The following is a 24,476-nucleotide window of genomic DNA, read 5'->3' as shown; positions in this document are numbered from 1 at the left end:
CTGGAAGGGGGTTACATGAATCTACAACAGAAGCCAGATCTAGGGAGATGGCCTTAGGACTACAGGGCTTTTTGTATGGAGTCTCATACGTGTCATCAAGGCAGGAGTCATCCAAGCGCCTCTTGTGTCTTGTAGGGGCATTGTTGTTCACAATCTCTATTTTCAAGTTCCATAACGGATTGGACGAATTCCATGACTGGTTAGTGCTACTAGGACAAACCCTACAGTTTTCACAAGTTATCATTCTGGAATAAACAGAGAGTGGTCTCAAGTGCCCAAAACTCCTATTATCTCCGCTTGGTTTTTCGCTACTAAGCCTATGAAATATTGTTTTCAGAGGCTGGTTAGGCATCTCCATTGCCCCTGATACAGTGGTCAGCCAGCTGGGGCTAAACAGTTACCAGGATCAGGAACTCTTCCTAAGGGGACAAAAAATAAATATGACAAGTAAATACATCTACAACTATTTTGCTTCAATTCCCATTCAGACCCTCCCTGAGCTACTGTTCTGAAACAGGAAAGAATAACTAAGCACTTCTGGGTCACAGATTTTTGGAATCCTTCAGAATAAGAGTCCCGTCCTGTATACTTTGTAAATGACACTGAACAAAAATATAAAATGAAAAATGTAAAGTGTTGGTCCCATGTTTCATGAGCGGAAATGAAAGATTCCAGAAATGTTCCATACGCACAAAAAAAAAATCTCTCAAATTGTGTGCACAAATGTATTTACATCCCTGTTAGTGAGCATTTCACCTTTGCCAAGATAATCCATCCACCTGACAGGTGTGGCATATCAAGAAGCTGATTAAACACAGTGATCATTACGCAGCTGCACCTTGTCCTGGGGACAATAAAAGGCCACTCTAAAATGTGCAGTTTTGTCACACAACACATTGTCAGATGTCTCAAGTTTTGAGGGAGCACACAATTGGCATGCTGACTGCAGGAATATCCACCAGAGCTGTTGCCAGAGAATTAGGGCTGACCCCAATTGGTCGACTGGTTGATTGTTTGGTCATTAGGCTATTGGTTCGACCAATATTGTTTTAGTTGAGCAGTAACATACATACACATACAGTACCAGTCAAAAGTTTGGACACACCTACTCATTCAATTTTTTTATATATTTTTTGACTATTTTCTACATTGTAGAATAATAGTGAAGACATATGAAAACTATCAAACTATGAAATAACACATGGAATCATGTAGTGTTAAACAAATCAAAATATATTTTATATATTTGAGGTTCTTCAAAGTAGCCACCCTTTGCCTTGATGACAACTTTGCACTCTTGTCATTCTCTCAACCAGCTTCACCTGGAATGCTTTTCCAACAGTCTTGAAGGAGTTCCCACATATGCTGAGCACTTGTTGGCTGCTTTTCCTTCACTCTGCGGTCCAACTCATCCCTAACCATCTCAATTGGGTTGATGTCGGGTGATTGTGGAGGCCAGGTCATCTGATGCAGAACTCCATCACTCTACTTGGTCAAATAGCCCTTACACAGCCCGAGGTGTGTTTTGGGTCATTGTCCTGTTGAAAAACAAATGATAGTCCCACTAAGCGCAAACCAGATGGGATGGCGTATCGCTGCAGAATGTTGTGGTAGCCATGCTGGTTAAGTGTGCCTTGAATTCTAAATAAATCACAAAACAGTGTCACCAGCAAAGCACCCCACACCTCCTCTTCCATGCTTCACAGTGGGATCATCCGTTCACCTACTCTGCGTCTCACAAAGACACAGTGGTTGGAACCAAACATCTCAAATTTGGACTCATCAGACCAAAGGATTTCCACCGGTCTAATGTCCACTGCTCGTGTTTCTTGGCCCAAGCAAGTCTCTTCTTCTTATTGGTGTCCTTTAGTAGTGGTTTCTTTGCAGCAATTCGACAATGAAGGCCTGATTCACGCAGTCTCCTCTGAACAGTTGATGTTGAGATGTGTCTGTTACTTGAACTCTGTGAAGCATTTATTGAACTCTGGGTGCAATTTCTGAGGCTGGTAAATGAACTTATCCTCTGCAGCAGAAGTAACTTGGGGTCTTCCATTCCTGTGGCGGTCCTCATGAGAACCAGATTCATCATAGCGCTTGATGGTTTTTGTGACTGCACTTGAAGAAACTTAAAGTTTTTTAAATGTTCCAGATTGACTGACCTTCATGTCTTAAATGTAATGATGGACTGTCATTTCTCTTTACTTATTTGAGCTGTTCTTGCCATAATATGGACTTGGTCTTTTACCAAATAGGGATATCTTCTGTATACCACAACCACCTTGTCACAACACAACTGATTGGCTCAAACGCATTAAGAAGGAAAGAAATTCCACAAATTAACTTTTAACAAGGCACACCAGTTAATTAAAATGCATTCCAGGTGACTACCTCATGAAGCTGGTTGAGAGAATGCCAAGAGTGGGCAAAGCTGTCATCAAGGCAAAGGGTGGCTACTTTGAAGAATCTCAAATATATTTTGATTTGTTTAACACTTTTTTTGGTTACTACATGATTCCATATATGTTATTTCATAGTTTTGATGTCTTCACTATTACTCTACAATGTAGAAAACAGTAAAAATAAAGAAAAACCCTTCAATGAGTAGGTGTGTTCAAACTTTTGACTGGTACTGTATATCTTTTTTTAGCTAAACAGTTGGGGCAGACCTGAATGACGGGTCGCCATGAGGGGGATTTTTTAGTGAACTATGTGCTAAACAAAGTTAAATCACGGACGTCTCTGTCGCTAGGCAAGAACACAGAATGGTTCCTTTCACTGGGCTTGTGTATGTGTGAAGTGGGGATCTGACATTGGGTCGAATTGCTCGCTCTTACCTAATCCATGGCTGTCCTACCTTATCAGAGACTGAAACCAGACTGTTACCTAATGCATCTTTTCTCAAACAAAGTGCGGTGCCAGAGTTTAACAGAGTTTAACCTAGTCATGAGTAATTACAGCATGACGGGAGGGAAGAAGAGGAGTGGGTTTGTGTACGTTTGAGAGATTGAGTGTGGACCTGTCATGTCCAACAATCAATCTTTAGGTCAAGCCAGGGTGAGCCGGGGTTGAACAGAGTTTAAAACTGAACATGATTGCTTTTGCAAGAAAAGGGTGTGATTGATTGTCATTCAGTTTAGAAACAATATTATTACAGTCAAATTAAGCCGCTATTTTTACATAGTTGGCAATAGAAGTATATTTTTAGGTTTGTATCATTTTCATTTGGATAGAACTTTGATTAACCACAGGACAATGCTTTTGAGATATGAAGACGTTATTATAAATTAAATGAAACTGTTTCACGAAAGTATGCATATGAAAGCCATAGCTGGCACGCAGATCAGTAGGAATTGTAACATAATTGGTTAAAGAAAATTGATAAATAAGTAAGTATACCAGTTCATTTAAGGACCAAAAAATGGACAGCCGTGCCATATAGACTACAAAATAGTTGGAATCAGTACGTCAAAAAATCTCTTCCCATGACACATGGTTTATGAACTGATACACAAAATGACGCTGGATTCAAAACTTAGAATTTTTCAATTTAAATTATTATACAAAATTCTTGCAACCAATATAATTATTTATATGGGGGATACAACCCAGCTCTGCAGATTTTGCTGCGAAGAGACAGAATCATTAGATCATTTGTTTTGGTACTGTCCATATGTAGCTTGTTTTTGGTCACAGGTCCAGGAATGGCTGAATAACTGCAATATTTACCTGGACCTAACCCTGCAGATAGCACTACTGGGTGATCGATCAATAATATAATAATACTTTTAGCAAAAATGTTTATTTCAATTTACAATCTGTAGAAACAATGAGAATAGAAAGGTTCAGAACTTTTGTGAAACATCACAGCACAGTTTAAAAATATATGGCAAATAGAAATCCAATATGGATGGTGTTAAGAGATAGATGGGAGGGGTTGAACGGAGCTGAAGGTAGGGACTAATAACAAGATAACTAATGTAAAACATACTGTGTCCGTAAAACGTATATAGGTTATTGAAAGATATTGCAAATAGAAATCATACCGGATGGACATCAGAAATAGACAAGACCATCGCCAAGCAGCTTGGTGAGAAGGTGACAACAGTTGGTGCGATTATTCGCAAATGGAAGAAACACAAAAGAACGGTCAATCTCCCTCGGCCTGGGGCTCCATGCAAGATCTCACCTCGTGGAGTTGCAATGATCATGAGAACGGTGAGGAATTAGCCCAGAACTACACGGGATGATCTTGTCAATGATCTCAAGGCAGCTGGGACCATAGTCACCAAGAAAACAATTGGTAACACACTACGCCGTGAAGGACTGAAATCCTGCAGCGCCCGCAAGGTTCCCCTGCTCAAGAAAGCACATATACAGGGCCGTCTGAAGTTTGCCAATGAACATCTGAATGATTCAGAGGAGAACTGGGTGAAAGTGTTGTGGTCAGATGAGACCAAAATCGAGCTCTTTGGCATCAACTCAACTCGCCGTGTTTGGAGGAGGAGGATTGCTGCCTATGACCCGAAGAACACCATCCCCACCGTCAAACATGGAGGTGGAAACATGATGCTTTGGGGGTGTTTTTCTGCTAAGGGGACAGGACAACTTCATTGCATCAAAGGGACTATGGACGGGGCCATGTACCGTCAAATCTTGGGTGAGAACCTCCTTCCCTCAGCCAGGGCATTGAAAATGGGTCATGGATGGGTATTCCAGCATGACAATGACCCAAAACACACGGCCAAGGCAACAAAGGAGTGGCCCCAAAAGAAGCACATTAAGGTCCTGGAGTGGCCTAGCCAGTCTCCAGACCGTAATCCCATAGAAAATCTGTGGAGGGAGCTGAAGGTTTGAGTTGCCAAATGTCAGCCTCGAAACCTTAATGACTTGGAGAAGATCTGCAAAGAGGAGTTGGACAAAATCCCTCCTGAGATGTGTGCAAACCTGGTGGCCTACTACAAGAAACGTCTGACCTCTGTGATTGCAAACAAGGGTTTTGCCACCAAGTACTAAGTCATGTTTTGCAGAGGGGTCAAATACTTATTTCCCACATTAAAATGCAAATCAATGTATAACATTTTTGACATGTGTTTTTATGGATTGTTTTGTTGTTATTCTGTCTCTCACTGTTCAAATAAACCTACCATTAAAATTATAGACTGATCATTTCTTTGTCAGTGGGCAAACATACAAAATCAGCAGGGGATCAAATACTTTTTCCCCCTCACTGTAGTACACCATCATGCTTTTGGGAGGCATGTCTTTTCAGATTCCACAATGACTCTTTAGTTGTGGACACTACATCACCGCACTCCCTCTCGCTCTTGGTCCTCATCTTTGTAAGTCACCTTGATTTTGTACCTGTGTGTTTTGTCAGTTTCTTTATGAAAATATTATGAAAAAAGCCTTTGGGTAACTTGCTCCGCACTTCAGTCAAATTGGGCATGCACCACTCCTCGCTCTGCTCACATACTCTGGGCCCAGTCTGATGACCTGGAGCGTATTTACAAGAGTGCATGCCGCACCACACTCCAGTTATACAGAGGCACTTCAGACCCTGTCCTAGCCCAAGATGTAATCTTAAGGAGCCTAACGTTACCGTTAGCCTAAGGACCTTATGTTATTTTCAGAGGTAGACTGGCTTTGGCAGCCAAAACAGCCAAACACTCCATCTAAACGTGAATAGATTCTCAATTGAGAGAAGGTGATTGAAACATAAATCCCTCTGCTTTTATATCACAAATGCAAAATACACACTTACTATACACTGTTTTAAATCAGCTTTATCACAGTTGTAGCAACAGTATTTTTCAATGAAAACAGTTTCTGGCGGCCTTCTTCCGTTACACACAGGTGTTCGGAGCATGCTAGATAGCTAAATAGCAGAGGTGTATGGAGCGATTTCAGTGCCAACAGAAATTGCATTAGAATATTTGGAATTTTTTGTTTAAAGTACACATTGAATCATTGAGCTTGTATTTCATGATTTGCAACAGAATTGAATGAATATTATATTCAGTTTCAAAATTATATTTCAATTTAATTGAATACTCAAATTCTGTATTTTATATATTCAATTTCAATATGGTAGATATTGCATTAATTGTCTGTTCTCAAATTCAGTTATCTAAAATCGGACTCAAAACCAGAGAAAACATCCTGGTACTTTGCCAGCCAGGAAAGGTAGAGGAGAACAGAGAATAAAAACCACTCTGCGGTAAACAGAAGCTTTTGGCGGTTTCTGAAGCCAATGTGGCATGTTGAATTTATTTTCATCCTATGAATTTGGCTCTAGCGTTTGAACCGCTTTGGCTCTATAAACTATTATGAATACTGTAACGACCCGGTATTGTGTTCATGGGTGTTATTGTTCTCATGGGTGCTAGCAGGGGTTAAATATGCCAGGACATACGGAAAGGTTGGGGGGGTATGATGGGTAATCCCGCGGGGTTTTGAAATGCATAAATAGAGGCTACTGTCTAATCGGGATCCTGATCTGCTCCTATAAATCTGCCACTTAACTTTACATTGTGTATTTGTGTACATTCGGAATTTAGCGGCGTGGGCTGTGGCTTGAACAATAGCACACCTGGTGTCCGTCTCTTTTTCCTTTATGACCCAGCCCGGGTCATTACAATTGAAATGTAATTCTAAAACTAAATGCAATATTCATTCAATTCAGTTTCAAATTATGAAATACAAGTTCAATTCGTGAATACAATGATTCAATTTGTGCATTACAAATAAATAAAAATATGGAATTCAAATGCAATTTCTGTTCGCTGTGAAATCGCTCCACGCAGGTCCTTATGTCTTCCTTAAACACTCCCTGTAACATGGTTATGATATATGGCCATGTGGGAACTCTAACCCTATAAAGGTGTGTATCAATTTGATAGTTTTGACAATTATTTATTGCTGATATGAAACATAAGGTCCTTATGCTTCCAAAACCGTAACGCAAGCGATGCGTGTTTATGTTCAGACAGAGCGTCAGGGCTCTTAACAAAACTCACCGTTACAGAAGATGCCTTCCTCCAATTACTCTTATGTGTAATGGAACTGAGAGTCATGATCAAGGGCTAACCGTGTGCCTACCCCGGAGACAGACAACTCTAAACTGACTTCGCTGTCAGCCTCCTAAAATCTAAATTCAGAGACTGGCTACCCCCTGACAGAATCACAGCGACATGCAGGAAGAACGCAGACAAAACAAAATCTAGAACTGAACGGTACACTGTCACCAATCCATATTTATGCTAATTGCTTAATGAGTAAATTAGCTAGCTTTTAGTTACTGTTGATTGAAGTGTCCTGTTAAACATGCAGTTGGCTAACCTCACGTCACAAAATTACCATTATATTGTTTTTACTACTAGCTAGCGAGATATCTAACGTCGTTAGCTACCGTAGTTCGCTAGGAAATGCGATTCATTACGACACATCATTATCTCTCACACTAAAACATTTCACAGCCAGACTAGCTAGTTAGCATATTTCGTATTATTCACTGTTATTTGAAGAGGTGACATGCTTCAATAATGATCTTGGCTAGGTATGTTTTACGTACAAAATTGTGAAAACAAGCGAACTGCACGCGCTAACGTTAGCTAGCTAGCTAACCGTTGACGAAAATGCTTAGCTAGCTAGTTAGCCCGGCGTCGCATCCCCCTCCCCCACATCAGACAATTTTTTTTATCGGTCCAACAAAAAAGTTTGGTAGTTGGTTCAGTTGTGTGGTTTGATAGTTCGTTGAATAACTAGCTAACTTAACGGTAGCTAATGTTCATAAACTCACCACTTGTATTTTTGTCAAATCAGCCACCGCACTGCCAAAAACACTTGTGGTAATTGGCGCCTCAATTTAGGAGGGTGCCTGCGTGTAGCTGAATGCTCAAGAAAGATCAATGAGTTCACGTGATATCTTCACTTTATAGGGTAAATTTGACAGATGGACCAGAAATCTATCATTATTTGGATACGATCTTATTTGTTTAATATGGCGTTGGCAAATCATATTTTTACCCACATATATCATGAGTTTATTTTCATGCTTAATACCAATGTCATGAGTTACTTGAATGTAACATTTACATTTACGTCATTTAGCAGACGCTCTTATCCAGAGCGACTTACAAATAGGTGCATTCACCTTATAGCCAGTGGGATAACCACTTTACAATGTTTTTTTGGGGGGTGGGTTATTCCTTAAAGAGGTGGGGTTTCAAATGTCTCCGGAAGGTGGTGAGTGACTCCGCTGTCCTGGCGTCGTGAGGGAGCTTGTTCCACCTTTGGGGTGCCAGAGCAGCGAACAGTTTTGACTGGGCTGAGCGGGAACTATGCTTCCGCAGAGGTAGGGGAGCCAGCAGGCCAGAGGTGGATGAACGCAATGCCCTCGTTTGGGTGTAGGGACTGATCAGAGCCTGAAGGTACGGAGGTGCCGTTCCCCTCACAGCTCCGTAGGCAAGCACCATGGTCTTGTAGCAGATGCGAGCTTCAACTGGAAGCCAGTGGAGTGTGCGGAGGAGCGGGGTGACGTGAGAGAACTTGGGAAGGTTGAACACCAGACGGGCTGCGGCATTCTGGATGAGTTGTAGGGGTTTAATGGCACAGGCAGGGAGCCCAGCCAACAGCGAGTTGCAGTAAACAACAGGTGGCTTATTATTTTAGAGTAAGCTGAGCTCTAATGTTCGTAATTGGTGCAGCAGTGAGGTGTGTGTGCTAGAGGTTGACACGTGAACAGGACTCCCGCGTGTCCCACGCGATTCTGGCAGGAATGGGAGTCAAGTTCTAGGGTCAAGTTCGGGACAGGATGGTACAATATAGTTTTATATAATAAAATAAAAAATGCAGGCCAAATATAGTTTACTTAATAAAAATCTATACAAAATAAATGGTTATTTTCCCCTTCCGTCGGCTCACTCTCGCGCCTCGCTCCAGTTGTAGCCAGTCACTACTTTACCTCAAATGCACGCGTAATGTCCACAATTACACCTCTATTACCGCGTTCAAAACAACTGGGAACTCGGAAAAATACGAGGTTAAATAATGCGTCAGTGATCTTCAGATTGGAAAGTCGGAGCTCTAAAAAGAGGCCCGAGTTCCCGAGTTGGATGACAGTTCAAAACGATTTTTCCCAGTCGGAGCTCTTTTTTTCCCCCGAGTTCCCAGTTGTTTTGAACGCGCCAATTATCCATGAGTTCATCCGGCTCTGGTAAATTCAACCGCTGCCTTCATTGACGAAATCTCGTAATGTTGTTATTAGCTGTGTACAGGCAACTGTCTCGTGAGCTCTGAGTAGCACAGCCAAACAGAGCAGTTGCTGTGGCTACTCACATGCAGAGCGGCTGTATCGCATTAGTGGAAACCAAGACTGTTCTCAGGGTATATCTGCGGGTTTTATGCGCAAATATATGAACTTGGTGTCCGTCAGAAGATGACATGTTTCGTGGTCCTCCCACTACGACTCGGGAAACCAGCAGTTTATTAGGCTACAGAGGAAATAAATGATGAACTTCACAGGGTGGTGAAAGTGCAACTTGATGAGCTTGATGCTCCTTTCCAATAAATATCGAGGTGTTATTTTGGTGACATGACAATCGATAATTGCCTGCCGTTTGACAAATGTAAAATAATCTCGCTATTTTCTCCATAATAATTTCATCATGTAGGCCAGGGTCCTTCAATTCCGGTCCTGGAGGGCCGAAACACTTCTGTTTTTTATTTCTACCTGGTAGTGTTAGAAATTGCATAATTCAAATCTGGTATTAGAATAAGAGAAAACATAATCAAGAGATATTCAATCCAAGCTAAATTTATTATATGCAAAATGTATGTATGATAAGTATGTTGGTTCGTATACGGGCTCACTGAAATACCACGCAGGGCAGACAGAGAACTAATCCATTGTTACAGGTTCTTCTTCAAATACTCTGACAGTTTTTTAGTTCCCGCTCTCTACTGGCCAATCAGAGTAGAGACTGAGCGTGGTTTAGACTTACTCAGCCTATCCGTTGGCTTACGGGCTGGTCCCCACCCCTTGGCGCATCCCTGTTGCCAGGCATAAGTTTTTATCATAACAACCTGTGGAGTCAGCACCCAAAAGACACCATTCCACTGTACTACGTTCAAGGACGGTTCACAGACAACAAAGAGGCAGTGTTCGTATCTGTGAGAAATACAAGTCTTATCTATAAGAAATACAAGTTTTATCTCATCCTAGCCCCTAACGTTCCTCACATGAATCACAGCCTGTTAGGTGAAACAATTAATATCAGTACAGTACAGACCTTTTATGCTTTAATCATTAATGCATTCTTTCTAAATTAGGCATCCCATCCATTTATGAGAATAATAAATCCCCACAGTAGTTAATTGCACTCACCTGGTGTCCCAGGTCTGAATTAGCCCCTGATTAGAAGGAGATGATGAAAAACAGAGGTGTTTCGGCCCTCCAGGACCGGAATTGAAGAACCCTGATGTAGGCTATACCTGCACTGTATCTGCCAGTTGTTGGCTAGAGCGCAGGTGCCAATACAAGAGTGGGCACATTCGCTATATAACGCACATTTTTTTGTATGGAAACCCATTAAATTAGCATTTGTTATTCAGTACATGGGAATTTAACCGCCAAAGTTATTATGTGCACAAGTCAACAAGTCAATTTGATGGAAACGATCTGGGGGGAAAATGTGCATATTTTATTTATGCAGATGTTCGAATATTCGCATGAAAATCTGTCGCCAATTGGATGGAAACCTAGCTACTGATACATACATTTTATTGAATTCAATGGGAGCACCATAAGTACCATCATACCAGAAATTATTTAAAGTAATTTCAAACTAACAAAAATGTCAGATATTAAAGGCTCAGGACAGTAAAAATTATGTTTTTCCTGTGTAACACTGTAAAAGTGTGACAAATGTTTTGTGTTATTTCCTGATAGCTGCTGGTTGAAAATACAATATACACAGGACCTTCTAGTGCCTCATTCAAGACAACCGAACGCTGCTTGCACCCGCCCACCCGACTAGAATCACTACTCTAGGCGGGTCTGACCTAGAGTATGTGGACAACTACAAATCCCAAGGTGTCTGGTTAGACTGTAAACTCTCCTTCCAGACTCACATTAAGCATCTCCAATCAAAAGTTAGATCTAGAATCGGCTTCCTATTTCGCAACAAAACCTCCTTCACTCATGCTGCCAAACATGCCCTCGTAAAACTGACTATCCTACCGATCCTTGACTTCGGCGATGTCATTTACAAAATAGCCTCCAACACTCTACTCAGCAAATTGGATATAGTCTATCACATCGCCATCCGTTTTGTCACCAAAGCCCCATATACTACCCACCATTGTGACCTGTACGCTCTTGTTGGCTGGCCCTCACTACATATTCATCGCCAAACCCACTGGCTCCAGGTCATCTATAAATCCCTTCTAGGCAAATCCCCGCCTTAGTTTAGCTCATTGGTCACCATAGCAACACCCACCCGTAGTCTGCGCTCCAGCAGGTATATCTCACTGGTCATCCCCAAAGCCAACACCTCATTTGGCCGCCATTCCTTCCAGTTCTCTGCTGCCAATGACTGGAACGAACTGCAAAAATATCTGAAGCTGGAGACTCTTATCTTCCTCACTAACTTTAGGCGTCAGTTGTCAGAGCAGTTTACCGATCACTGCACCTGTACACAGCCCATCTGTAATTAGCCCATCCAACTACCTCATCCCCATATTGTTATTTACATTGTTATTTATTTTGCTAATTTGCACCCCAGTATCTCTATTCGCACATCATCTTTTGCACATCTATCATTCCAGTGTTAATACGAAATTGTAACTATTTTGCACTATGGCCTATTTTTTGCCTTACCTCCATAATTTACTACATTCGCACACACTGTATATATATATTTTCTGTTGTATTTTTGACTTTATGTTTTGTTTACCCCATATGTAACTCTGTGTTGTTGTTTTTATCGCACTGCTTTGCTTTATCTTGGCCAGGTCGCAGTTGTAAATGAGAACTTGTTCTCAACTGGCTTACCTGGTTAAATAAAGGTGAAATAAATAAAATATAAAAGTGGGAAATCGGATATTCCGACTAGGACATTTCCGACCTCTGATTTCTGTGCGTTCAAGCCGGTTCTACCTAATGCCCATATGTTATTTTTTGTATTTATTCTATCTTTCTCTTCTATTAAAGCCCGAAGCGCCATCAGAGGGCACTTTTATTACTTTGTTGGAAGAAAACGACAACAGGAATAATAGCGCCCTCTGCTGGCCCTTGGGGCTGCCTCTATTGCAGCCACTCGCAGGCCTACTGCTTACAGCCTACTGCAGTGACATTTTATTAAAGGATTAGGATACATCTGTATCATTCATATTTAATAAAATTGGCCTGTCATGATTACTGTCATTCTCTGACATGATACATGGACTAGCAATTCAAATTCATACATTTTAAAGCTAAAAACCAATGTCTCAAAATGTATGTCATCACTGAAACTGCCCTTAATTTCCCTTAGGAATGCAATAGCCTTCCAACTGGGATCTATCATTCCACAGGTACTGAAAAATTGGGACAGCATGGCGGGTCTTTCTGCAAATGGATGACCACACCTTTCAGGAGACATCTCTGAGTTACCCACACCCAGTTTGACAACCTTATCATCCAACTGAAGCAGCAGGGACTCATTGAGCAGACCTTTCAACCTGGTCTCATAGGCTAGATGTAACATAGTAAATGTAAATCCAGAACACTCAAATTAGTATGATATGTTACCTTTGGGATGGTTACATAAGACAGAAGTTTAATTAAGGCAAAAATGAAAATAGGCCAGTTGGTTGGGGTGGATGGGTAGGTGTATAACGCGAACGTCTAGCAACCCAAAGGTTGCGTGTTCGAATCTCATCACAGACAATTTTAGCTAATTAGCAACTGCTTACTACTTTTTAACTACTTTACAACTACTTAGCAAGTTAGCTAACCCTTCCCCTGAGCATGGTACTTTCAAAAATTAGGTCTACCTTTCCACCCCAGACAGTAGGCCTACCGACACAGAAAAATGTAAGCTTTAACTACTGGCTACTCTTCTTCTTGGCGTAACCAAATGAGAGAATGTCACAAGTGTTTCCCTAAAAGCTGTCTGGGTTTAAACATCTTCTATTGTACAGAAAGTGAATAGCTTAATCAATTGATAGTGACAGAATTAGATTACTTCCCAAGCAAAGTACATTTTTAGTCTCCTCAGCTATAGAAGGTTGTAACTCAGCCTCTGAATGTCAATGAAACAATAATATCACCATATGCATTTGAGTCACATCTTTCCCGGGTATTTTACAGCTTGTTTCTAGAATGATCTGCTCTTTTTTCTTTAATAAAAGGAAGGCCTATGGCATACCCTCTCATACCCCGTCAATTCGAGTCCTGGTTTTAACTTAAAAGCCCTTCACTGACATGGAGTTAGGCTATTTAAAGAGTGCATAATGGGTGGAGGAATTGGCCTACAAATCTATGTATATAGCAGCCTATAGGCCTAGCTCGTATTTCTTAAAAAGGAGGAAATAGGCTACAACACAAAGCCCTCTTGGTGTTAGTAAAGTCTAATTAAAATGAAGACGGTTTAAATGAATTATGTCTACTCGAATTTGCCTACTTTCAGAACCATGAGCTGTCCATTTCCGATTAATTGTGCCACGACTGCTGGTTCAAGTATCAGCACCACAATGCATGTAACTAGAATCTGGTTTATTGTGAGGTCAATAACTGATAAATACATAATAGAAAGAAACATATTGTTTTTATTAAAATCAATTGAGACCACACTAAATAGCCTATAGGCGCACTTGATATTGCATGCCCAGCAGAGAACCAGAGATGAGGGGCGGCATCGGGCACACGTCAATATATAGCCTAATATGCAACTAATTCTAAAATAAATATTGAAATGTCATCAATTACGTGATCCTTCCCTGGACTAGATTTTAAAAATACGAAACCCTTCTCTTGACTGAAATTGAAAAAGCATGACCCTCCCCCATGTACCGATTCTGTAAATTTCAATTAATCCCTTAGCTACTAGAATAGCGAGGTAGCGAACTTCAGCTGGAAAATGCATTCATCATCACTTCATCATGCATAACTCTCACACTAACATTTTACAGCCCGACTAGCTAGCATATTTAATCTTATTCACTGTTATCGGAAGAGGTGACATGCTTCAAAAATGACCTTAGCTAGTTAGCATACTTTACCTTTTCACTAAGTTGGGTAAAAATAAGCGAAATGCTAAAGCTAGTTAGCTATCGCGTTAGCACTTCGCATCACGCTCCCCCACGTCAGAAAAATGTTTATCGATCTAACGCAAAAGTTTAATAGTTGGTTGTATGGTTTGAACGTTTTTTGAATAACTAGCTGAACGGTGTCAAATGTAGCTTGCTAGCTAATGTTCATAACTCACCACTTTTGTCACATCAGCCGCTGCATGGCCCAAAAAACTATTTCGGGTCGTAGCAAGTGCATGCTCAAGAAAGGTCAATGAGTTCAATCACATTATGGATTTAGGGTAAATTTGACAAATGCACCAAAAATCTTTCATTTGGATACCATCGAATTTGTTTAATATGGCGTTGGCCAATTATCTTTTTACCCACAAATAACATGCTTAATGACAATGTTATGACTCATGAGTTACTTGAATGTAACCACAGGTGGCCTATGAGAGAAAGCTGAGCTGTAATATTTGTAATTGGTGCAGCAGTGTGAGGTGTGTGTACAGTAGATTTCATTAAAACAGCCTCTCACATTGATACATACATTTTATTGAATTCAATGGGAGTAACATAATACCAGAAATGATTTAAATACATTTCAAACTGTAAGAAAAATGTCAGGGACATTAACACTGAGACTTGACCTCAACTCAAACCCTCATACCCCAAAATTAAATGGCCAAACTGATGAGTAAACTATCAAAATCTTTATAAGCACAAACATGGTCATAGACAACATTAGTGGTATATGTATGAGTTTGATGTTATAACAATCCCTGACATGAAAGTATGTGCTTTGGAGAGGGATGAGTAGAGTGCAAAAATAGATCTCGCAATAGAATAAAAATAAGATTGTCATCTTTATACACACACAAACATACATATAACCCACACATTATATATGCAAGTCAATTTTGATCAAGCCTGTTTGCCCAATTATTAGAGCACAGAGGTGGTGATAGTCACCCGCACTCTTTATTCTTATATTTGGCATCATGGCTGGAGTTCAGCTGGTGGCTTTCAATCCATCACCAGTGAAGTTTCCCCTCCATCCACAGGTACATTAACATAGGGAACATAACAAACATGGCATTAGCCCCGACTCCACATCAAACACTGACCATAGATGTGTTAACCTGTTTTATCTATTATTTTCTGCCTAACGCTTAACTGCGCCTTCACCAAATGCTCAACAAGTGATAAATTATAGCTCCATTTCGATCAACTTATGTATACGGTAGATACATACTTAAATTTGGTATACACACACACACACACAGTACAAACATACCAGTAGATACATATACAGTGGACAAATAGAAAAATAAAAAATTAATGCGCTGTTGAATGTAACAAACACCAGATGACTGCATGTTTAACATTTAATTAAAAGAAACAAATGGTTATATTGCTTTGGTATGAGTTCTAGAGGCTCTCTGCTCAGGTAGGTCTCACGTGATTGGTCAGTTAGACGCACCAACAGTCACATCACTCAAGATGGCGCCATTGAGTGGACTTTCAGGGAGAATCATGTACAAACTCCACGGCACTACTATTCTTTCACAAACATTTTTTTTTTTTTTTACATTTTAGTCATTTTAGCAGACGCTCTTATCCAGAGCAACTTACAGTTAGTGAGTGCATAATTATTTTTATTTTTCATACTGGCCCCCCGTGGGAATCAAACCAACAACCCTGGTGTTGCAAGCGCCATGCTCTACCAACTGAGCTACACGGGGCCCATACATCCCACAGTCACTGCCTCTCTATTGCTTTCACCCAAATCACTCTCCATCTTTCTCTCCCTCCCTCAACGCCTTGCTTCCGCAGTGGCTCCACCCTTAGAACCCAAACATATCGTCTTTTTCAGCGTTGTCTGCGTCCATTTTGTCCCAGTTAGTTGGAGACAGGCACTCTTCAGTGTTGAAGTCCTGAGGGTTTACCCCAATGTCCAGGACCTGGGGGTTAGTGCGAGACTCAGCGAGTCTAAATGGGGAGAAGGAAAGACATTTCACTTGTCACATTCATCAGGCAAAAGACACCAAATAACAGATGGGATGTGAACACTCAATACATTGAAATGAATGGAGATGTGGTAGCATTAACATTGAAAAGCATTGTGCAGTAATACAATTTAAATGGTCAAATGTGTGTATTGGCTTCTAGCACAAACATTATTGTTGAACATGACATTAAAGATACTATACACAAATGTGTCAAATTTGAGTAAGTGGAACTACGAATACTGTGTTGGTCTCGAGTTACAGTCTCCAGACCTAAACAGTTGAGGCATGTTGTTTGAAATGATCAAACAGTGAGGTATGGTTATCTAAGTTAGACAATCACTTCACACGGCTACATCTCTCAGATCTGACACAAGACAATGTTTCAACACATGCCAGACTCTTTCAACACTTCACTGCTACCACAATAACACCACTTGGCTCACCATGTCATCACTCATTCAGTGATGTGGCAACAACGGTGAAATGGCTGATGATATAATGCAGAAAAACACAAAACACAAATCCGAGGCATGGACAAAATGAGAATAAATAACAATCAACACATTAGCAGAGAACCCTGCCTTACATACATACACAGCACAGCCTTCCCAGCCTCTGTGCACTTTGTTGGATCCTCTAGTCCAAACTTAAATCAGATGGGTACTTCTCGGTTTGAGCCCTTCGTTACCTCAGCATCGTCTCAACATAAGGGAAAGTCAATAGGACAGGGTTCCAAGCCGTGGTAATGGGAGGCTCCTACATCGAGATATGCAACTACATGGCAGTAATCTACACATCCACGCTCAGACAGATGGGCTGGGTGCGGTGAGGACAAGAGGGTGACTGAGGGGGTCACAGTTTGGATGAGGGTGGTGAATGTAGTGGTGGTGACTGGGGGAAGTAATGGGGGGACACTGCACATCCAATGGATGACATTATTACCTGAGTATGATTCAAAGCTATCCAGACTGCGGCTGAGGGGTGCAAAGGAAATGTAAAAGGTCAGACAGCTGTTAGAACCCCATACCAGTACTGAAAGATTAGAAAATCATGTCCCCTATAATCTTAGTGAGGAACTGCAGAGGATGTCCACCCATGCCCAAAGTTTGCAGTAACCTTTTATGCCAGAAAATTGTACTGTAATCCTTCTTGAGTTAGAGCAATGGCTCATCAGTCCAAGGTCAGAGCAGTATTGAGAAAAAGCCCTGGGCTCAATTTTGCTACATATCATTGTTTAGACTGTACAGGCAGAGGTTTACGTGACCATACAGCTGAATTTAAATCACTCACACCAATCACTCATGCACAGAATGAAGGGAAGAAATGTCAACTCTGTATAGGTTTTAGAACTTGCACTAGTAAAACGCTAACATACAAGGATGGAGGGTTGACACTAAAACTGTTCTTTGCTTCAGAAGAAGTCCTGAAGGAGGAAAACCATTGTCTAAATTACATGCGTCCTTCGACCTCCAGAGTTCTGCTACCCCATTCTACCTCCCACAGCATGTTTGGAGGGACCGAAGCCCTACTGCCAATAAACTGCCTTTTACTGAAAGCTCTTTCCTCAAACTCAGAGGAAAAGTCTGACCTCATTCCACCCCATTCCCTAGGGAAAGTAAGGAAAGAACAAGCATTAGCAACAACAAAATATACCTGATTGTCCATACGAGTTTATAAATAGCCCAGTCTAGTGGAAGACTAAGGTCTCACAGACAGAAGCTCTTTTTCTGTCATCACTGGGTCTTTTTAGAAAATCCATACTAAAGAGCTTCTAGGAGCTTGTTTAAGTCCAATGACAGGCTGCCACTTCAAAGTCTGTGACCAGATGGCCCATCACTTCTCCACAGAGTCCCCACGTTAATCACAGCAGTAGACACCACAGCAGATATTAACGGCCTAGTGAGTAATTACTGTGTGTGCAGACAAATAATTATCTGATAACAGCGCTAGAATAGCCTCTTAAGGCTTGATTACCACGTCTATGAAGCAAACTGTCCCTACCTCCAGACAGACTGATAAACAGAGGAGGCCACTGTCAGTTTCAACTGAGAAAATGAAAAGAGTCCAGGGGGAAATTAAAGCACTGATAAGACTGGAATTAGACTCTTATTTTGTGGTAGACATTAGAAAACAAATAAACATATTGGGAATTGTGATTCAGCTCCCCAAACTCCACAGGAGGCCTCAACACCCTATCAGGACATGCCATTGAAACAAAATGGAGTCCTTTGAGCTCTGCATGAGTTGGGTTAGCTTAAAATGAGCCCTTGAGGAATCCCAGTCTGTGCAAAAGCGCAAGGAATACACTGAAGGACGTGCCCAGTCAACCTTGAACCTGCTAGTTGTGTGACCGAAAACCAATGCTCTGTATTTATCCTTCAACCACTACCATTGTTGTCTGCCAGCTTCAATCTAGCCCAACTTGAAAACGTACTGTTAAATCATTGCATGTGGGGGCCAAAAGAAAGAGAAGCTGAGAAAGCAGAAGATGACTAAGTGTGGTGGAGGCCAGTAAACTGAAGACACAGCCTGTTTCTTAGATATAAGTGCAGCGAGCTCCCAGCGGTGAGACAGAAGGAGGGAGTGGCAGCATTTATGAGACGAGCCCTAACCACCGGCTATTTCCAGAGCAGTGTGTGTACTGCAGAGAGAGACGAGGCACAGTAAAATCACCCACCTTGAGAACGCTTCATCCAGACCATCCTCAAGCTCCTACCAGAAAAAAAAACACATAGACAAGGTCAGGGAAAGAAGACAATGTCAAAGTAATTTAAATACTGTAAAAAACAACATTTAGGAAAGGTTTACAGTAGGTAAACTACAGGAAGTGACCTCCAATAAAGATAATGGCATCACAAACGGCTCTTTTGGTTTTAAAGTAGCTTTAAATGGAAGCTTTGAGTTATGAGCAGCTAAAATAAAACACACCTCTATCCAAACTTTCCCTGCAATAAGTATATAATTGCAGATTAACAGCTTCACACCCTCCACTGCTATCGTGACCATCTGACAAGTATTGTTCTTTTCAATGCACCATTGTCCTGAGCTAAACTCAACCCACACATGTACAGTGTTTCCCAACCCTGGTCCTTGAGTACCCCCAACAGTACACATTTTTATTGTAACGCTGGACAAGCACACCTGATTCAACTTGTCAACTAATCATCAAGCCCTCAATGAGTTGAATGAGGTGTGTTTGTCCAGAGCTACAATGACAATGTGTACTGTTGGGGGTACTGGAGGACCAGGGTTGGGAAACGCTGCTCTAGTATAAAGACCCTGCCTTTGAATAAAGCATGTATGCTAGGAGCTATTGCCAATACTATATTGTTTCCATCTTACCCATACAGTATACTGTAGCTGTTCTGTGTCCATTTTATCTAACCCATACAGCTAGTTCTAGCAAAAAATATGCTCTCCAAGCCTTCGGTTTTCTCGTCCATAAAGCATTGCCCCTCTTATCAAGCCTGTGCAGCTACAGTAGTTCTATTCTAGCCCCCATTCTCTTACCCATACAGTATTGTTGTTCTCTGTGGAGTGGTTGCACACCATGAAGGGGTCCGGCTCGCTCTCCTTTGTCCCCAAGTGGACCAGCGCCATGTTCGCCCCCTCTGCCAAGTCTAGAAGGTTCCCTGTGGCCACTTCTGTAAAACAATGAAAAGCAAACATACTTAATGAAACTCAGAGACCTATACAAACCTGACTTCTAAACAACAGACTTACAAAAAAAGTATTGCCTAAATGCCATTACAAGCTGTACACGTGAGACATCTACCAAGTAACTTATCGTAGCATACTTGCACTAATACCTATGTACACTTATGATCATCATATGCAAACATAACATTAACCGTTATCATACAAACAAAGGCCACACAGGAATCATTAGGACCAAGCCTTCCTTACTACCCCTCCTAATGTGTGTCATCAACATGCCCATCTGTGGTTTGTCACTTATTGTCTTATTGATAAGTGGGCATGGTATAACGTAGCTGTTTGATAGGGTTGGGAATCGTGTGCGTTTGTGCGCGTGTCCGTGCATTGATTGTCTGGTCAGACTAACTGGTGTCGGTCCCTTGAGAAGAGAAGGTCAAATCTCAGTGAGTTCTCTAAACCTGTCTCATAAGTTGTACTTGGTTCTATTAAGCACCTCATATCCTTCTTCCTCTTCATCCTTAGAAGACCTTGGCCTTTTCTCAATTAGATTTGCTCAACTCCTGGGTCCTCTCTCCTCCATCCTCTCTGTCCTCCTTTTGAAAAAGGTCAAAGGTAATCGAGGAGAGGGAATGTGGACAGAAATGCGCTTGTTTGAAATGAGACTTTCTCCAATCGCGTGTCATCAGGCAAATTACAGGGTGTAATCCCAAAATAAATGTATAAAGTGATAAAAACAAATGTAGTTAGTTGTGCAATACATCTGATAGATAAAAGGATAAGTAGCATATCATTTTTAAATGTTTGCATGCTTTGGAATGGGGCTACTTGTGGGGGCTTGGAGTGTGGCTGGGGTCTGGGCATCTGGCAGGCTTGCCCCAGGGAGTGAGCGGCAGACTGAGTCAGGAGTATCATTTTACAAATCAAAAATCAAATCAAATTGTATTGGTCACATACACATATTTAGCAGATGTTATTGCGGGTGTAGAGAAATGCTCCAACAGTGCAGTAGTATCTAACAATTCACAACAATACACACAAATCGAAAAGTAAAAGAATGGAATGAAGAAATATATAAATATTAGGACGAACAATGTCGGAGTGGCATTGACTAAAATATAGTAGAATAGAATACAGTATATACATATGAGATTAATAATGTTTACATACTGCTTTACTAAAGTGACTAGTGTTCCATTGTTAAAGTGGCCAGTTATTCCATGTCTATGTATATAGGGGGCAGCAGCCTCTAAGGTGCAGGGTTGAGTAACCGGGTGGTAGCCGGCTAGTGAGGGCTATTTAACAGACTGATGGCCTTGAGATGAAAGCTGTTTTTCGTCTCTCGGTCCCAGCTTTGATGCACCTGTACTGACCTCGCCTTCTGGATGATAGCGGGGTGAACAGGCCGTGGCTCGGGTGGTTGAAGTCCTTGAGGATATTTTTGGGCTTCCTTTGACATCGGGTGCTGTAGGTGTCCTGGAGGGCAGGCAGTGTGCCCCCGGTGATGCGTTGGGCAGACCGCACCACCCTCTGGGGAGACCTGCGGTTGCGGGCGGTGCAGTTGCCGTACCAGGCGGTGATACAACCCGACAGGATGCTCTCAATTGTGCATCTGTAAAAGTTTCTGAGGGTCTTAGGGGCCAAGCCAAATTTCTACAGCCTCCTGAGGTTGAAGAGGCGCTGTTGCGCCTTCTTCACCACACTGTCTGTGTGGGTGGACCATTTCAGATTGTCAGTGATGTATACGCCGAGGTACTTGAAGCTTTCCACCTTCTCCACTGCGGTTCTGTCGATGTGGATAGGCTCGTGCTCCCTCTGCTGTTTCCTGAAGTCCACGATCAGCTCCTTCGTTTTGTTGACGTTGAGGGAGAGGTTATTTTCCTGGCACCACTCCACCAGGGCCCTCACCTCCTCCCTGTAGGCTGTCTCATTGTTGCTAATCAGGCCTACTACTGTTGTGTCGTCTGCAAACTTGATGATTGAGTTGGAGGCGTGCGTGGCCACGCAGTCATGGGTGAACAGGGAGTACAGGAGGGGGCTGAGCACGCACCCTTGTGGTGCCCCTGTGTTGAGGATCAGCGAAGTGGAGGTGTTGTTTCCTACCTTCACCACCTGGGGGCGGCCCGTCAGGAAGTCCAGGACCCAGTTGCACAGGGTGGGGTTCAGACCCAGGGCCCCGAGCTTAATGATGAGCTTGGAGGGTACTATGGTGTTGAAGGCTGCGTTATAGTCAATGAACAGCATTCTTACATAGGTATTCCTCTTGTCCAGATGGGATAGGGAAGTGTGCAGTGCAATGGCGATTGCATCATCTGTGTATTCATTGACTATTGCTGTTCATTGACTATTGGGGCGTTAAGCAAATTGAAGTGGGTCTAGGGTGTCAGGTGATATGATCCTTAACTAGCCTCTCAAAGCACTTCATGATGACAGAAGTGAGTGCTACGGGGCGATAGTAATTTAGTTCAGTTACCTTTGCTTTCTTGGGTACAGGAACAATGGTGGACATCCTGAAGCAAGTGGGGACAGCAGACTGGGATAGGGAGAGTTTGAATATGTCCGTAAACACTCCAGCCAGCTGGTCTGCGCATGCTCTGAGGACGTGGCTAGGGATGTCGTCTGGGCCGGCTGCCTTGCGAGGGTTAATACGATTAAATGTCTTACTCACGTCGGCCATGGAGAACGAGAGCCCACAGTCCTTGGTAGCGGGCCGCATTGGTGGCACTGTGTTATCCTCAAAGCGGGCGAAGAAGGTGTTTGGCTTGTCCGGGAGCAAGACGTCGGTGTCCACGACGTGGCTGGTTTTCACTTTGTAATCCGTGATTGTCTGTAGACCCTGCCACATACGTCTTGTGTCTGAGCCATTGAATTGCGACTCCACTTTGTCTCTGTACTGACGTTTTGCCTGTTTGATTGCCTTACGGAGGGAATAACTACACTGTTTGTATTCAACCATATTCCCAGTCACCTTGCCATGGATAAAATGCTGTGGTTCGCGCTTTCAGTTTTGCGTGAATGCTGCCATCTATCCAAGTTTTTTTATAGTTTGGGTAGGTTTTAATAGTCACAGTGGGAACAACATCCCCTATACACTTCCTGATGAACTCAGTCACCGTGTCGGTGTATGCGTCAATGTTATTCTCAGAGGTTACCCGGAACATATCCCAGTCCGCGTGATCAAAACAATATTGAAGCATGGATTCCGATTGGTCAGACCAGCGTTGAATAGACCTTAGTACGGGTACCTCCTGTCTGAGTTTCTGCCTATAGGAAGGGAGGAGCAAAATGGAGTCGTGCTCTGATTTGCCGAAGGGAGAGGCGGGGGAGGGCCTTGTAGGCATCTTGAAAGCGGGAGTAGCAGTGGTCCAGTGTTTTTCCAGAGTGAGTACTACTGTCAATGTGTTGATAGAACTTCGTTAGCGTTTTCCTCAAATTTGCTTTGTTAAAATCCACAGCTACAATAAATGCGGCCTCAGGATATGTGGTTTCCAGTTTGCATAAAGTCCAGTGTAGTTCCTTGAGGGCCGTCGTGGCATGAGGGGGAATATACATGGCTGTGACTATAACCGAAGAGAATTTTCTTGGGAGTTAATATGGTCGGCATTTGATTGTGAGGTATTCTAGGTCGGGTGAACAAAAGGACTTGAGTTTCTGTATGTTATCACAATCACACCATGAGTAGTTCATCATGAAACATACATCACCGCTTTTCTTCTTTCCAGAGAGTTCTTTATTCTTGTCTGTTCGGTGTACTGAGAACCCAGCTGGCTGTACAGTGCCTTGCAAAACTATTCATCCCCCTTGGCATTTTTCCTATTTTGTTGCATTACAACCTGTAATTTAAATGGATTTTTATTTGGATTTCATGTCATGGACATACACAAAATAGTCCAAATTGGTGAAGTGAAAAAAATTACTTGTTTCAAAAAAATGCATCTGTCCATAGGACCATTTTAAGCCATACATCCACATAGCTGGGCTTTATGGAAAAGTGGCCAGAAAAAAAGCCATTGCTTAAAGAAAAAAAATAAGCAAACACGTTTGGTGTTCGCCAAAAGGCATGTGGGAGACTCCCCAAACATATGGAAGAAGCTACTCTTGTCAGATGAGACTATAATTGAGCTTTTTGGCCATCAAGGCAAATGCTATGTCTGGCGCAAACCCAACACCTCATCACCCCGAGAACACCATCCCCACAGTGAAGCATGGTGGTGGCAGCATCATGCTGTGGGGATGTTTTTCCATTGACAGGGACTGGGAAACTGGTTGAATTGAATGAATGATGGATGGTGCTAAATACAGGGAAATTCTTGAGGGAAACCTGTTTCAGTCTTCCAGAGATTTGAGACTGGGATGGAGGTTCACCTTCCAGCAGGGCAATGACCCTAAGCATACTGCTAAAGCAACACTTGAGTGGTTTAAGGGGAAATATTTAAATGTCTTGGAATGGCCTAGTCAAATCCCAGATCTCAATCCAATTGAGAATCTGTGGTATGACTTAAAAGATTGCTGTACACCAGCGGAACCCATCCAACT

The 24,476-nt window shown here is 42.1% G+C and overlaps 1 protein-coding gene across 1 annotated transcript in view; it reads right to left on the bottom strand.

The window, feature by feature from the left end:
* Positions 1–14,808: 14,808 nt before the first annotated feature.
* Positions 14,809–24,476, bottom strand: part of ldlrap1b (low density lipoprotein receptor adaptor protein 1b) — a 67,214-nt gene continuing 57,546 nt past the window's right edge. The window contains exons 7-9 of the mRNA XM_084143874.1: positions 19,797–19,930; positions 18,964–18,998; positions 14,809–16,266 (exon numbers count right to left, since the gene is read on the bottom strand). Of these exons, the coding sequence (XP_084000000.1) occupies positions 16,122–16,266; positions 18,964–18,998; positions 19,797–19,930 (314 nt within the window). The 3' untranslated portion in view covers positions 14,809–16,121. The remainder of the gene's footprint in view (positions 16,267–18,963; positions 18,999–19,796; positions 19,931–24,476) is intronic.

Source organism: Coregonus lavaretus (genome assembly GCF_964263955.1).
Source record: "Coregonus lavaretus genome assembly, chromosome: 27".
Classification (NCBI taxonomy): domain Eukaryota; kingdom Metazoa; phylum Chordata; class Actinopteri; order Salmoniformes; family Salmonidae; genus Coregonus; species Coregonus lavaretus.
The sequence above is the reverse complement of the archived record's forward strand: the minus strand, read 5'-3'. Positions and strand labels throughout refer to the sequence as shown.